Below are 16335 nucleotides of genomic sequence, written 5' to 3' on the forward strand. Positions count from 1 at the left end.
GTAAGATTGCAGCGGCGCGGACCAGGGGAAAGGAAGGAGAGAAGCACTTTTTTTATTTTTTTCCGCGGCAGGGAGGGTAGGATGTAGGCAGGCAAGCTGGCTGGCTTTAGTGCAGCAGGGAGGGAGAGAGATAGGTAGGCAGACAGGCAGGCTGGCTTTGGGGGTGGACAAAATCTGGAAGGCTGTGAGGGGGACATAAGGAGGCACTGGGGACACTAAGGACACGGGAAGGAGGCACTGGGGGTGCCATGGACACAGGAAGGAGGCACTGGGGGTGCCATGGACACAGGAAGGAGGCACTGGGGGCACCATGGACAAGGGAAGGAGGCACTAAGGACACGGGAAGGAGGCACTGGAGGCACCATGGACATGGGAAGGAAGGAGGGAGGGAATAGAAAGGGACAATTGTTGGGCCTGAGTGCAGAAAGAAAGAAAGGATACACAGTCAATTAATAGATGTCTCCTTTTGATGAAAAAAATAAATGGTCACGTTACCTCTGACTTACTTTCTCTGCAGCAGAGTTGGCAGCCGCGCTGAGGTGCAGGAAGATCCCGCGATGACTCATCTGCTAGCTCTGCTCCGGAAGAAGTAAGTTATGTCGGAGGGGGTGGACCCGGCAGACGCAGTCATTGTGAGACTTTGCTATAACTCCCTGCGTCTGCTGAAGCAGAACCAGCAGACGAGTCATCGTGGGACCTTCCAGCATGTGGCTGCTGAGTCCACTCCAGAGCAAGTACGTCAGAGTGGGGTGGACTGGCAGCCGGCAGCTACAGTCATCACGGGACCTTACTGCATGAAGAGAAAGGAGCAGGATTGCTGGAATGGAAGAGTGGTGGAGGGAAAGAAAGGGGGCAGGGTGGTATGGATGGGTGGTGCTAATAGAATTGATGTACAGAGAAAGGGGAGAGACATAAGGGGGAAGAATATTGGAGGGAAAGAAAGGGGGCAGATGCTGATTGAAGAGGGGTGGATTGAGAGAAAGGGCAGACATTGTATGGTAGTGGGGAGCCTATGCTGGATAGAAGTGCAGATGGGAGAAATAAGGGAGCAAATGCAGGAAGGAAATGGGAGGAAAGAGGGGAGCAGACGCTGGATGGAAGTGGACAGAGAGAGGAGAAGGTACTAGATGGAAGGGTTGGAGAAAGGGTACATGATGGAAGGAGGGGATAAATATAAGGAGGGCTCATGATGGGGAGAAATGGATTGAGAGGGAAACACTGGAGGGGTGAGGGAAAGAGGTGGCAAGCTTTAGTTAGACAGTAAAAGACATTGATGAGAGGGTAGTAAGAATGTAATCTAGACATGCAGAAAATAAATTGAAAAGGAAAATGAGGGAAAAAAGGAAAAGGGATTGCAGAGGAAAGGTGTGGGAGAGGAGAGAGATGCCAGACCAATGGGGGTGAAAGTAGAGATGGAAGGGGGAGGCATACTGTTTCTGGAAGAGGTATAGAAGGAGAGATGACATATAGGGGAAGAGAGATGGCAGAAAGTGGATGGAAGGAAGAGAGTTACAAGAAGATGAGGAAAGCAGAAACCACAGAAGACAAAAGTAGAAAAAAATTTTCTATATATTTATTGCTTTAGGAGACGTGTCACTGTTTTTGTGGTGCACTGTATGCAGAGTCCAGCTTCTTACTGGTTCAATTTAACCTTTGTCTATGTATTTCTATTTTATCCCCCCTTTTACAAAACTGTGGAGCGTTTTTTAGCGCCAGCCGTGGTGGTAGCAGCTCTGATGCTCAGAATTCTATGAGCATCAGAGCTGTTACCACCGTGGCTAAAATCTACACTACAGTTTTGTAAAAGAGGGAGGGGTTAGTTTGTGATTACATATTCCATACTAGGCGAAGGTGTTCTGTGTGTTCGAAAGACATGGTTTTTTTGTTAGGCTTGACTGCAGGATTGATTTGTACTAGTCTGGCTTGTTTAGTTTTTCAATGGGTGTATTGATGTATTGCTCACTGCAGTATGTAAGATGCTGCCTTTTCCTAGGTACTCATGTGTGACATGTGGCTTGTTACTAAAAATCATGTTTTTCATACAGATGGGGGGGGGGGGGTGTCAAAAAATGATGGGCCCCGGGTGTCACATATGCTAGGTACGCCACTGAGTGGCGGATGATGGGACTATCAAGTTCTTTGACCAATTACAAAATGAATTTGTTATACCCTCTTCGACTGGTTTTACGTATTTTAAGATTCAATACCATATATAATCTCTCCCTGCAGGAGATCTAGTTGCTTGTTGACATGAATTATTGTTCACGGCTTATACCATTTGATCTCAACAACTGGTTCCACTTAAATAGCCTCCTGGCAACACATGCTGCAAAACTCGAACCTTCCATCACCAGATTGTTAACCACAACATCAGACCTCAAGACATTCCGTAAAGAAATCAAAACACTGCTGTTCAAAAAGCATATACAATCTACCTAACCTCCCTCACCCCATCCCCCAAGAAACCAAAACACTGCCGTCCAAAACATCTTCCGATGCTATTAAGTCTTTACTATCATTCTGTTATTAAGTCTCTATCCTCAAACTGTATTCTCTATTGTCATGTACCATCCTGGAAATGTCCAGTTCTCTTCTTATGTAATCCGCTTTGAACCGCAAGGTACAAGCGGAATAAAAATCACTAATGTAATGTAAATTTCATCACCGTTATCTGAAGGATGAATTCCCTTTGCTTGACCATAATAAGTTACAGGATGCTTGGGCCTGGGATTCATTAAAAAATATGGTATTACCTGAAGATGCAGTCTCAATGGCTATTAAGCGGTTGAGTGTTTATTGTAAATATGACTTTTTGGGAGCAACATTATAAATTGGTGTTGCGTCATTATATTTCCCCTAAGAGAGCATACTTGGGCTCATTGTTGTGCTTCGGCTCAATGCCCTTGATGTCATTGTCCAGAGGCGAGTTTGAGCCACATGGTGTGGTATTGCCCTTTGGTTGTGGCCTTTTGGGACTGCGTCTTCACTTTGGTTGAACATATTTGGAAAATAAAGATACGTCATTCTCTTTGGTGTTCTTCCCAGTTACTTCTACCTTTCTTAAATGGACAATAGCGATAGCGCTGAAGTGTATTCTTCTGAAGTGGTTGGATGCGGAAGCGCCTGATTTTTCCCGATGGAGGACTTGAATGATCACTTTCCTGACGTGGGAACACAGAGACATGGTGGAGATCTCCTCCCCTTGTAGGCGCCTATTTCAAAAGGCATGAGACCCATTTTGGAACACTATGACTTCTTTGGTGCAGAGTCGTGTTTGGAATTCCTGATGTTTCTTGATGCTCTTAGGTGTATTTTGTTAACCTTCACATTGTTTTGCTGTCTAGAGAATGACTCTGGGGATGGGCGGGTGGGGGAAGGTTTTTCTTTGGTGAGGCATGGTTGTATTCTATTACCTTTGTTATCTTGACTTCCATAAAAATTATTTGAATGTAAATGGAATCCCTGGTGCAGGTAGCAAATGCATTGGGTGTTGAGGTGGAGTGATGCTCACGGACTGTAGGGAGCACTAATGGAATGGATAATGTGCAGGATATGGTGCAGTATTTTGTAGAGTTTTTTCTACAACAATGCCAGCTTTTTGTATGGTTCTGGGTAACTCTAGTTAGGTACAAGCATATGTGTTAGTTAAGGCCACGCCCACTAGAAGCGTACAAAAAGTTGGTGAATAAAAAAATCTGAATATGGATATAGCCAAGGCCAGGAAAATACACTACAGCTTAATATTAAGGAAAAGCATAATAATAATCTCTTTATGTACTTTGCTATTAAGGCAGACCATAAGAGGGAATCAGGTACTGCGTAACATACTTCTAGAGCAGGGATCTCAAAGTCCCTTCTTGAGGGCTGCAATCCAGTTGGGTTTTCAGGATTTCCCCAATGAATATGCATTGAAAGCAGTGCATGCACACAGATCTCATGCATATTAATTGGGAAAATCATGAAACCCTGACTGGATTGCGGCCCTCAAGGAGGAACTTTAAGACCCCTGTTCTAGAGGGATTAAGAACTCCATCTTGTTTAATGACTCCATTTTGAGTTAGTGACTTTCTGTCTCTGTCCTTGTTCTCTCTGCGTTTTCTCACCTTGAGCCTCGTGGCTCTAATTAATACCAGACCTCTGTGGCTGGCTTGTGGAAGATAAAGGGTTTCATATTTTTGATAGTTATATGTATCATATGAATGCAATATACCTTAAGAACATAAGAATTGCCACTGCTGGGTCAGACCAGTGGTCCATCATGCCTAGCAGCCCGCTCACACGGCAGCCCTCTGGTCAAAGACCAGCACCCTAACCAAGACTAGCCCTACCAGCGCATGTTCTTGTTCAGCAGGAATTTGTTTAACTTTGTCTTGAATCCCTGGAGGGTGTTTTCCCCTATAACAGCCTCCGGAAGAGTGCTTTCTACCACTCTGGGTGAAGAACTTCCTTACGTTTGTACAGAATCTATCCCCTTTCAACTTTAGAGTGCCCTCTTGTTCTCCCTACTTTGGAGAGGGTGAACAACCTGTCCTTATCTATGTTGGGTGTGTGTGTGTGTGGGATCCCACGAGTGATTATGTGTGTGATATATGGTATGAATTAGAGAATGACACGGGGAAAAAATCTGTCCCCGTCACCGGCCCACCATCCTCTGCACTGCCCCGTCACCGCCGATCCCTTCACCACCCCGTCACCGCCATCCCTTTCACCGCCCTGTCACCGCCACTGCCATCCCATTCACCGCCCCGTCACCGTCCCCGCTGCATCCATATAAGCCTTTTTCCTTTCACTCCCTCCTTCCAATTTGAGCAGGGAACACTAGCGATCGCACGGTCCCCGCGGCCACTACCTGCCTGCCCGGTCGATCCTGGTGTTTGGCCGGCTCTCTCCCTTCTCCTCACCTTGGTTTGTGGGTTTTCTTTTTCGGCAACCTGCGCGCTTTCCCAGGGAGCCGCACACGTGCGGCTGCTCAGTGTTAGATCTTCTGCTCTGCTGCAACTTCCTGTTTCCGGTTGCGTCAGAGCAGAAGATCGAGGCTGAGCAGCGGCGGGTGTGCGCGGCTCTCTGGTAGCGTGCGGGTCGCCGAGGAGGAGGATCTGCGGACTGGGGTGAGGAGAGGGGAGAGAGCTGGCTGGACACTGGAATCGATTGGGCGGGCGGGTGTGAGCTGCGGGGACCGCGCGATCCTTCATGCCTCACTGCGGGGGACAAGACCATTCACCGCCCCGCGGGCGGTGAATGGTCTTGTCCCCGTCGCCGCAGCGACTGCTAGTTTTCTTCCCCGTTTTCGGCGGGTGACCCGCGGCTAAAATGCGGTGGCCGCGGGTAAACCGCCACCGTGTCATTCTCTAGTATGAATGATATGTGAGAGAATGATTTGTACTTAATATATACATATAAGATGCAAGAAACTTTAAGGAGAAATCCTGAGAACATCTGGAACTAGTTAGAGCCAGAAACACTGTACCAGTCTTTGGAAGGTTCAGAACAAGAAAGGTCAGCTAGTTTGACCTCCAGCTTAGGAGGGAGGGGGAGTAGGCCACCTCCTTCTGTGCTGACAGGGACATGAATTTATCAGCAGGTGCTGAAGAGAAATGCAGGCTGACTTTAACAAACAAGCTGTTTTGGATTTAAAGTTTTCTTTGGGTATGTTATAATGGTTTTATGCATATTCAGAAATTAAGGTAAAAATATGATTTTTAAAACCTTTGTCTTTGGGTTTGAAAAACTTATTCCTATGTAAAGGAATGTTCTTTGTTCAAACCTAAGGACAGCCTCTGTTAGGTGATTAGCTGACAAGTAATGATGTCAGACTGGACAGAAAATATATATTGGTGAACAATGAATTATAAGTGGGGATTCTTTGCTAGCAGAGCCAGATTTTGGCCTCTTTAAAGACCCCCTGATGATGCAAATAAATAACATTAGTACATTTTATGTCATGTACTCATGTACACTTAAGAGCAAACCTGGCTGCTCAATTGGCACCCCAGATGGGACTGCTGCGCGCTTGTCACCCTCCTTAGTGTGAGGATTGTTTGACCCGCAATAGGGAGGGTGGCTGCTGCTGACCCAGAAGGGTGGGGTGGCAGATCCTTTACTGTGGGGACAAGGCCATTCACCGCTCCATGGCTTTGTTCCTGTACATGCAGCAACCAGTTAATTATTTTCCCCCCATTCTGGCAGATTACCCACATCTAGCCATGGGTAATAGTCACCACGTCATTCTTTACCTTTCTGGTTTCTGCTTCATGGCAGAGTATATTAAGGTGATCAATCCAATTGCTATGACACTGGACACACTGAAGCCCAGTGGTTCATGGAGTTCTGCCAACAATTTCTTCCCTGCATGCACATCTTATCTCTGCTCAAATTTATTCCTTATGGTTAATATATACTTTTGATGAGAGGGACTTGCAACAGTTTAGTTAGAGTTCTATGTGATTTCATGAGTGGTTGTCTGGGATCTTGTCAAAATTACTAGTTTCTTATTGATGTTGCCAAATTATAGCTAAAGTGAATGAATGGAGAGTCTCCACATGTTTAAAAAATGACTTTGCTTAAGGCTACTGGTACTATTTGTGCATCTGTCTGGGCAGGGCTACAAACACTCTTTTGTACAAGGGTCCTATATCCCTAAAGTGGCTCACACTGTAATGCTGAGTGTCTTAAGTGGTGCCACACCACCACATGTTTAGAAGGGGGACCCTAAAGCAATGTCTCTCAAACTTTTTTAACCCTGGCACACTAAACAGACAAATGTTTTTTGTAGCACATTATAATTGAAATTAAAAATTTGAGTTAAAGTTCTTTAAGCTATGTTTGGTAATTGTAACAATGGTGAAACTAAAGTAATAGAGTTTACTTATTTAAAACATTTCTTACCTGCCTCTATCTAGGTGGCTTACAAAAACATACTGTATTTTTTGTTCTCTAATACGCACCCCCCCTGTAGAGGAGGAAAAACCAAGGGAAAAAAATTTGGTTTAGAATTTTTTTTTTCTTGTTATTTCCTCCTCTACAGTGGGGGTGTCTGGTGGTCTGGTGCTGGGAAGCCTGAAGCATCCCGCAGCCCCCCCCCCCCACCTTTTTAAACTGGTGGTAGTCCAGCACAGTCTCCTGCTGGGAGAACTGACCTCAGCAAATCACAGAGTGGCACGAGACCAGGCAGGAAGCACAAAGGTTGCACTCCTACATTGTGCACCGCTCTACAACGAAAGGCAGCTGTACCGTGCTGGACCATAAGACACACCTACTTTTCCACCCCCTTTTTGGGGGTGGAAAAAGTGCATCTTATGGAGCAAAAAATACAGTACATGCAATCACATACAATAATTTCTTCCATAGAACAAATTCAATCTCTTAGACATCTACATGCCACTATCCTCATGAATTTCCAATAGTTATTCATTGCTAAGCAATGTGATGGCTGTGCTTGTGCTCTTTTTTACAATTTAATTTGTCAGAACTGAAAATCCAAGTTTGCAAAGGTAAGAAGATCAAAATTGTAAGAAAGCCTTGATTGCTTTATTGCTCAACTTAGGATAACTACTGCATTAAAAAATAAAAAGACTTGTCATTAGTTTTCAAGGACCAAGCAGGGTCAAAGAATGATGCTTGTCTGGGCAGTTGTATCCTTAAGCACACAGAGGCTCATAACATTGCCAGACTTATGTCTACAACCTACATGTCATCTATTCTAGTGTATACTTATGAAGGGCATTTTTAAAAATCTTTTGGGGCACACTGTTTGTGAGACACTGCCCTAAAGCCTTGCAGCAGGCTTGGGGCCTGATCTTGAGTGAATTCAATTAATAGAGCACAGCATCCCTGCTCATTCTTTTACTGATAAGGACCAGCTTGCCTTAGAAGATTTTCTCTCTCTTATTAGAGTACTTTGCCACCTCCTGTTCCAGGGGAAGTAGCTGCCTCCCTGTTCCTGAGTGGGATCTGAACGGAGAGCTTCAAGTACCAGTGTTCAGAGGGCAGTGTGGAAGAATGGGTCCAAATGTTTCAAAAGCGAGATGAGATAGCAAACTGGTCTTCAAAAATACTTATTTTGAGTTATTAGGTTAATGGGGTTCTTTCATGCTCAACAATGAAGAGAGTAAGTAGATCTTTAACTACTGCTAAGAGGAGTCATTTATAAACTCTATTTAGTATGCCAAATAACAAAGCAACCTTAGGAGGAAATAAAAAAGCAGAAAAGTGATCGCTATACCCAAATAGCAACTCACACAGCCCAGTATTTCTTAAGTTGAGGAAAGCTCTTTATCTTCCACATTGGCTTCAATTCTAAATAAATCTTCCTTGGGGCCCGAGTGGAGAAATTAACTCAAGTCTTGGCAGGGGATGAGGCAAATAAACCAAGTACGTACAAGACTAAAAGGTCAGAGCACTTAGCAAACCAAAGCCCCATCCGCCAAGGAAACTGCAACCATTACTCATCTCTTGGAGTGAAAGTTACCAAACAGGCATCACAAGTTTAATAGTTAATAGAACAGACTGTATAAACTTTAATTTTGCTACTGACTTTCCAAAATTGTATCAAAATGGTATTGAGGGGAGCAAAAAAGCTAATTGCACTTTCTTACAAGTTATATACAAGACGGCATGGTATGGCTTCCTAGGGACAAACTCCATCATGGTTCTCTTTAAATTTTCCATTCTGAAGGAAGAGTCACAGAACCAATCTTGTCTGCCTAAAGTTCATTTCCATTGACACACTGCTGCTGCTGGAGTCTGGTCTTACGCAGGTCCTCGAGCTGCTTTGCTCTGAGCCATCGCTCACGAGAGAGGGTGGTCTGACCAACACTGAGAGACAGCAACCTACGGAGAAATGACAACAAAAGCATTAGTCATCCCAACCATGAAGAATAGGAAAACTGAAACCGAGCCCCTTATCCAGCATGGAAACATAGTTGGTGCATTACATGCAATCCATTTACTGCAAGCTGGAAGAACTTTGCCCACACATGGTCCATCGCCTGGTTATTAAATAGGGAAAGTATGCAGAGAATTCTTTCTAACTCCTGTGGGTCAGATCAGGTTAAGTGATGACGGGTACAATTTTTAGTCACTATTTGTACTACTTCCCCCGCTGAGATGTACTGGGATCTCCTCCCGTGCATCTCTTCACTGCCTTCGTATTGGCTACATTCACTGACCCAGTCTCTAATAAGTCGAGCTGCCTTCTAATGCTTCATAGCCACAGCCTTCCTGCTAGTAATAGTGAAAAGAGACAAGCTCCTTCTCACACACAGTGAAAACTGCAGATAGTGAGGTTAAAGTGTGTGTGGTCTTCGTGATAAGGCGTATTGGAACAGACTTCAAGATCTCAATCTGTATACTTTGGAGAAAAGGCAGGAGAGGGGAGATATGATAGAGAATGTTAATACCTATGTAATGTAAATGTGCATGAGTCGACTCTTTCATTTGAAAGGAAGCTCTGTAATGAGAGGGCATAGGTTGAAGTTAAGAGGTGATAGGCTCTGGCGTAATCTGAGGAAAAGCTTTTTTACAAAAAGAGTGGTAGATACATGGAACAGTCTTCCGGAAGAGGTGGTGGAGACGGACTGTGTCGAATTCAAGAAAGCCTGGAACAGGCACGTGGCGTCTCAGAGAGAGGAAGAGATCAGGGTTACTACGGATGGGCATACTGGATGGGCCATTTGGCTTTTATCTGCCGTCATGTTTCTAACCTTCTAAAAATCTGCCAAACCATGTAAGAGCCAGGCAACTGCCAATCTTAACTTCCCAAACTTAGAGTACAGCTCCCCCCCCCCCCACCCGTGCCTAGTTTGCCAAAGGCCTGGTAGTGCACATGCCTGTACCAACACTATAAAGTCTAGTCAGGTGCTTCCACAATATTTAATTTCTCATTTCTATACATCTAATTGACTAAAAATGCAGCTAGGGCAAGAGTTGTAATGAAAGATTAGGTTCTTACCTCGATAAACTTTCTGTTAATATACACAGGAGTGATCAAGCTTGCTACTGTTTGCAGAAAGATGTCAATCACATCTTTCAGCTCCTCCTCCTTCACTAGTAGAGTATAGTTCCCTCTTCAGTTTGTACCAAAGCAATCAATCTACACCAGGGGTAGGGAACTCCGGTCCTCGAGAGCTGTATTCCAGTCGGGTTTTCAGGATTTCCCCAATGAATATGCATGAGATCTATTTGCATGCACTGCTTTCAATGCATATTCATTGGGGAAATCCTGAAAACCCGACTGGAATACAGCTCTCGAGGACTGGAGTTCCCTATCCCTGATCTACACAGAAGAGATGGGGCACAGGGAACTTCCCCATATACATTTTGGTTCTGCTCTGTAACTCATGAAAAAGGAACAATTAGCATAAACTTGCAACATAGGCATATCAATGAACCAACCTGCTGTGTGCAACTAGCACCAGCACTTAAGGAGCCCTGAAGCTCAGCATTACTTTATAGGTAATTTATTCATACATGTTCATTCAACTAACAGGAGAAAAATTCCAGTTCTGGACTGTACAGTTGTCCACAGCAGAAAGCAGGTGAAATGTAAAACTCATAGGGTTGGCTGTACAGACTCCTGTGTATATTAACAGAAAATTTATCAAGGTAAGAAACTAACCTTTCATTCTGTTTTATAAACACAGGAGTCTAAGTTAGGTGACAAACTATAGCAATGTCAGATGTCTAGGGACAGATGAGTCTGCCCATAAAACCAAGGAACCAAAAGCATCATCCTCCTGATCCGCCACATCCACTCTGTAAACCTTGTAAAAGGTATGGAGAATAGACCAAGTAGCTGCTCTACAGATCTCTTCAAGTGGAACTGTTTGCGACTCCATCTATGAAGATGCCACACTTCCGCTCGAATGAGCTTTGAGATAATTAGGTGGCCGCTTGCCCATGTATGTCGACGAGATTGCCATGCAAATGCATCTAGTGATAGAAGCCTTGGAAGCTGATCTGCCTCATCTTTTTTTTATAATTCTTTATTCATTTTTAATCATTCAACAAGTGTACAAAGTAAAACCATACATTGTCTCTGAAACAACACTTGAAAGATCTATCAAGATAAACGACAATTGTATATATATAAACCTATAACCCACCCTCCCTCCTCATTATTATTATTATTAATATACATACTATAACAAGAACCCATCCCCCTCTCTATCATTATCATGGTGTACATTTCAATAGAGAAACTGGTGTTTAATCATCACAAAAAGTTGTCAATGGCCCCCATATTTTAATAAAGGTCTTATAATTTCCATTTTGTACAGCTAATGATCTTTCCATTCTAAACATGTGGCATAATGAATTCCACCAAAAGTTGAAATTAAGTCTACTGCAATCCTTCCAATTGTTGGTGATATGTTGAATAGCGACTCCAGTCATAATTAATAAAATTTATTATTAAATGATGATATCTGACAATTTTTTCTCATAGCTGTTCCAAATAAAACTGTATCATAAGATAGTGCTACATGATTTTCCAGTAAACAATTTACTTGATCCCAGATGGAATTCCAAAAGGCTAAGATATAGGGACAATAAAACAAAAGATGATCTAAAGTCCCTATTTCAAGATGACAATGCCAGTATCTATTAGACTTTGAACTATTCAACTTCTGTAATCTAACTGGGGTCCAAAATGCTCTATGCAATAGAAAAAAACCATGTTTGTCTCGTAGATGCAGACATTGTACATCCTATCCTCCAAGACCAAATTTGTGGCCATTGAGAAGCTGAAATCTGATGCTTAATCTCAATGCTCCAAATATCCATCATCAGCGCAGACATGAACACTGCAGATCATGTGGAGAAGGCTACATCTAAGGCAAGACAGTTGTTAGGTTGCATTCGCAGGAGTTTCGTCAGCCGGAAGCCTGAAGTCATAATGCCATTATACAGAACCATGGTGAGACCTCATTTGGAATACTGTGTGCAATTCTGGAGGCCACACTACCGAAAAGATGTGCTGAGAGTAGAGTTGATGCAACGGATGGCCACCAGGATGGTCTCGGGGCTCAAGGATCTATCGTATGAGGAAAGGCTGAAAAATTTGCGGCTGTACTCACTCGAGGAACGTAGGGAGAGAGGAGACATGATCGAGACGTTTAAGTATATTACCGGCCGTATCGAGATGGAAGAAGAGATTCTCTTTCTCAAAGGACCCTCAGCCACAAGAGGGCATCCGCTCAAACTCAGGGGTGGGAAATTTCATGGCGACACCAGGAAATATTTCTTCACCGAGAAAGTGGTTGATCCTTGGAACGAGCTCCCGGTGCAGGTGATCGAGGCAAACAGCATGCAAGAACTTAAGAACATATGGGATGCCCATGTGGGATCCCTTAGAGGGTTAAGCCAAGGGAACCTGTCACCAGGAGTGGGATCCCTAGGATAGTACTTGGGGATGGGTCAGTAGAGTGGGCAGACCTGATGGGCTATGGCCCTTATCTGCCATCATCTTCTATGTTTCTATGACTACTGCAGCAAATTTGCAACCTATCCCTGAAAACAGGCGTGATCACGGAGGATTGGAAGATAGCCAATGTTACGCCCATCTTCAAAAAGGGATCAAGAGGTGACCCGGGAAACTACAGACCGGTGAGTCTGACCTCGGTTCCGGGGAAAATGGCGGAAGCACTGATAAAAGAAAACATCGATGAACATTTGGAAAGAAACGAACTTCTGTTAACCAGCCAACATGGTTTCTGCAAGGGGAGATTGTGCCTAACTAACTTATTGCACTTCTTCAAAGGAATTAACAAACGGATGGACAGAGGAGACCCCTTAAACATCATATACCTAGATTACCAAAAAGCCTTTGACAAGGTGCCTCGTGAACGTCTACTCCGGAAGCTGAAGAACCATGGGGTGGAAGGAGACGTACATAGATGGATCAGAAACTGGTTGGCAGATAGGAAACAGAGGGTAGGAGTGAAGGGCCACTACTCGGACTGGAGGAGAGTCACGAGTGGTGTTCCGCAGGGCTCGGTGCTCAGACCGCTGCTATTTAATATATTTATAAATAATCTAGAAGCAGGGACGAAGTGTGAGATAATAAAATTTGTGAACACCAAACTATTTAGTGGAGCTCGGACTAAAGAGGACTGCAAAGAATTGCAAAGGGACTTGAACAAACTAGGAGAATGGGCGACGAGATGGCAGATGAAGTTCAATGTTGAGAAATGTAAAGTATTACATGTGGGAAGCAGAAACCCAAGGCACAACTACACGAAGGGAGGGATCTTACTGAATGAGAGTAATCAAGAACGGGACTTGGTGGTAATGGTGGACATGACAATGAAACCGACGGCACAGTGCGCAGCGGCCGCTAAGAGAGCAAATAGAATGCTAGGTATAATCAAGAAGGGTATTACAACCAGAATGAAAGAAATTATCCTACCATTGTATCGGACGATGGTGTGCCCGCTTCTGGAATACTTCGTCCAATATTGGTCACCGTACCTTAAGAAGGACATGGCGTTACTCGAAAGGGTTCAGAGGAGAGCGACACGTCTGATAAAGGGGATGGAAAACCTTTCATACGCTGAGAGATTGGAGAAACTGGGTCTCTTTTCCCTGGAGAAGAGGAGACTTAGAGGGGATATGATAGAGACTTACAAGATCATGAAGGGTATAGAGAGAGTAGAGAGGGACAGATTCTTCAAACTTTCAAAAAATAAAAAAACAAGAGGGCATTCGGAAAAGTTGAAAGAGGACAGATTCAAAACGAATGCTAGGAAGTTCTTCTTTACCCAACATGTGGTGGACACCTGGAATGCGCTTCCAGAGGACTTAATAGGGCAGAGTACGGTACTGGGGTTTAAGAAAGGATTGGACAATTTCCTGCTGGAAAAGAGGATAGAGGGTATCGACAGAAGATTACTGCATAGGTCCTGAACCTGTTGGGCCACCGCGTGAGCGGACTGCTGGGCACGATGGACCTCAGGTCTGACCCAGCAGAGGCATTGCTTATGTTCTTGAATCTCAAGCCGAAACAATAGGCCGGCTGGGTGGATTAGCCATATCTTTAAGGATTTTTGGAAAAAGATAGAAGACAGGTATCTTGAAAAATTGATTTGTCAAAAACTTATATTCATTATTAGTTACAACGCCCTGATCCTTGCCCGATTTCACCAAATCCACAAGCTCTTTAAAAATATTTAGTCAATTAGATGTATAGAAATGAGAAATTACATCAGAAGGATAATAATAATAACTTTATTCTTGTATACCGCCATACCCAGGGAGTTCTAGGCGGTTCACATCAATTAAACAAAGTTTAATAAGAAATTACAATAAACTAGAATTACAAGTAATGTAGATATTCAAGTGAGCATGAGGAGGGGAGTTTTCACAACAGATAAACAAAATTTAACAAGAACTTACAATTGATCATAATTACAAGCAATGAAGTGGTTAAGGTGAGCATGAGAGGGGGGATTGTACAGGTCATTGGAGGTAGTGAGATGGGGGGAATCAAAAAAGGGGGGGGGTCCGGGAGAGTTGGGTCGTTTGAGGGAGGGGTGAGAGAAGTGGAAGAGAGGGGATTAAGGGTTTTGAGCGTGGAATAAATGAGTTTTGAGTATTTTTCGGAAATCCATGTAAGAGTGGGCCTTGAGCAGAATTTGGGCTAGCCAAGGGTTCTGTTTGGCTGCCTGGAAGGCGAAGGTTTTGTCGAAGAACCTTTTGAGGTGACATAGTTTTAGGGAGGGGAAGGCGAAAAGATTGATTCTGCGGGAGTTCTTTTTGTTGCAGTTCAGGTTGAAATGTGGGGTGAGGTAGCTCGGAGATAGACCAAAAACAGTTTTGTAGCAGAAGCAAGCGAACTTGAATAGGATTCTAGATTCAAGGGGTAGCCAATGTAGTTTGTGGTAAAAAGGGGTGATGTGTTCCCATTTGTTTAAGCCAAATATAAGGCGAACGGCGGTGTTCTGGATCAGTTTCAGTCTCCTGATGGTTTTCTTCGTGGAGGCCAGATAAATGATGTTGCAGTAGTCTAGGATGCTGAGAATGGAGGATTGTATCAACAGGTGGAATGAGGTGTCGTCAAAGTATTTTTTATGGTGCGTTGTTTCCAAAGTACTGAAATGCATTTCCTGACAGTAATATCAGTATGTTTTTCCAAGGATAGATGTTTGTCTAGGGTGACTCCCAATACTTTTAAGGTTTGTTTGAGGGGGAAGGCCATACCTTTCACTTGGATTGTGGTGTCTTTGATTTTGTCGTTTGGGGTAGCTAGGAAGAATTTGGTTTTGGCAGGATTTAATTTTAGTCTGTGGGATAGCATCCAGAGTTCTATCTGAGTAAGTGAGCTTGAAAGAGAGGTGAGCAACTCTGGAGTGAAACTGGTTAGTGGGATGACTATTGTAATGTCATCTGCAGATCTTCTAATAACTGAATGTAATGATTTGCTTTGGATAGTTGTTTATAAGCTTCCGCCCACACCACTATAACACTGCCCTTATCGGCTCTCTTAATGACTATAGATTCCTCAGATTTTAATTTCTTCAAAGCAGTTCTTTCTACTTTACTCAGATTTTGTTTAAAGAACTTTTCCCTTTCCATTTTTTCTATTTCTTTAAGTATAGTCATCTTAAAAGTTGTCAGGATGGGGTCAAGGGGCCCAGGTAGAATCCACGTACATTGATCTCGTACCACAGATCTATTCAATCCAGATTCTTCCACCTGACAAAAATAACTGTTTCTGCAGCTTTCTCACAAACTTCTCTAATTCAATATGAAATTGAAAAGGCTCATGATCACATGTCAGTACAAAGGTGAGGCCTTTATTCAAGGCCCTTCCTCCTCTTCTGTTAATTCATAATTAGATATGTTCATCATAACTGATCCTGTCTCATTTGGGACCGTGTGCGGAGCCTCGATCCTCGACCTCTCCTTCCTCTGCCTTGGCCTCCTGCGGGTTTCTTCTTCTGTATTTCCTCCTCCGAGTCATCCTCTGTTCCCCTTTGTGTGGTATCTTCACTGCCGCTGGACCCTCCTGATGATAACTGAAATCTCGTCTGTTTCTTTTTGGAAATGCGATACAAGGATTTCTTTGTAGGGTGAATTACAGGTGACCCAGTTGCCCGAATGTGGTCTGAATGGCATTACTGTGACCCGAAGTAAGAGGAGTAGAAGACTTGCCGGGACCTCAGACAGAGCTATACTGAGACCTGCTACAGCTAAGTCTGACTACTTATTTACCCAGTGTATTGGATCGAACTGTGACAAAATTTGCTTTCTTTCCCTGTGAGAGTTTGGAGTGGGCTAAAGAATGAAATTGCTTACTGAATTGAAATAACTCTGCTCTATTTTGTCGGCTTACATCTG

The 16335-nt window shown here is 43.7% G+C and overlaps 1 protein-coding gene across 2 annotated transcripts in view; it reads right to left on the reverse strand.

The window, feature by feature from the left end:
- Positions 1-7145: 7145 nt before the first annotated feature.
- MCMBP (minichromosome maintenance complex binding protein) overlaps positions 7146-16335 on the reverse strand; it is a 124891-nt gene continuing 115701 nt past the window's right edge. For both annotated transcript variants that reach the window (XM_033940659.1, XM_033940658.1), the window contains exon 16: positions 7146-8829. In XM_033940659.1, the coding sequence (XP_033796550.1) occupies positions 8703-8829 (127 nt within the window). In that variant the 3' untranslated portion in view covers positions 7146-8702. The remainder of the gene's footprint in view (positions 8830-16335) is intronic.

This window comes from Geotrypetes seraphini, chromosome 4 (assembly GCF_902459505.1).
Source record: "Geotrypetes seraphini chromosome 4, aGeoSer1.1, whole genome shotgun sequence".
Lineage (NCBI taxonomy): Eukaryota > Metazoa > Chordata > Amphibia > Gymnophiona > Dermophiidae > Geotrypetes > Geotrypetes seraphini.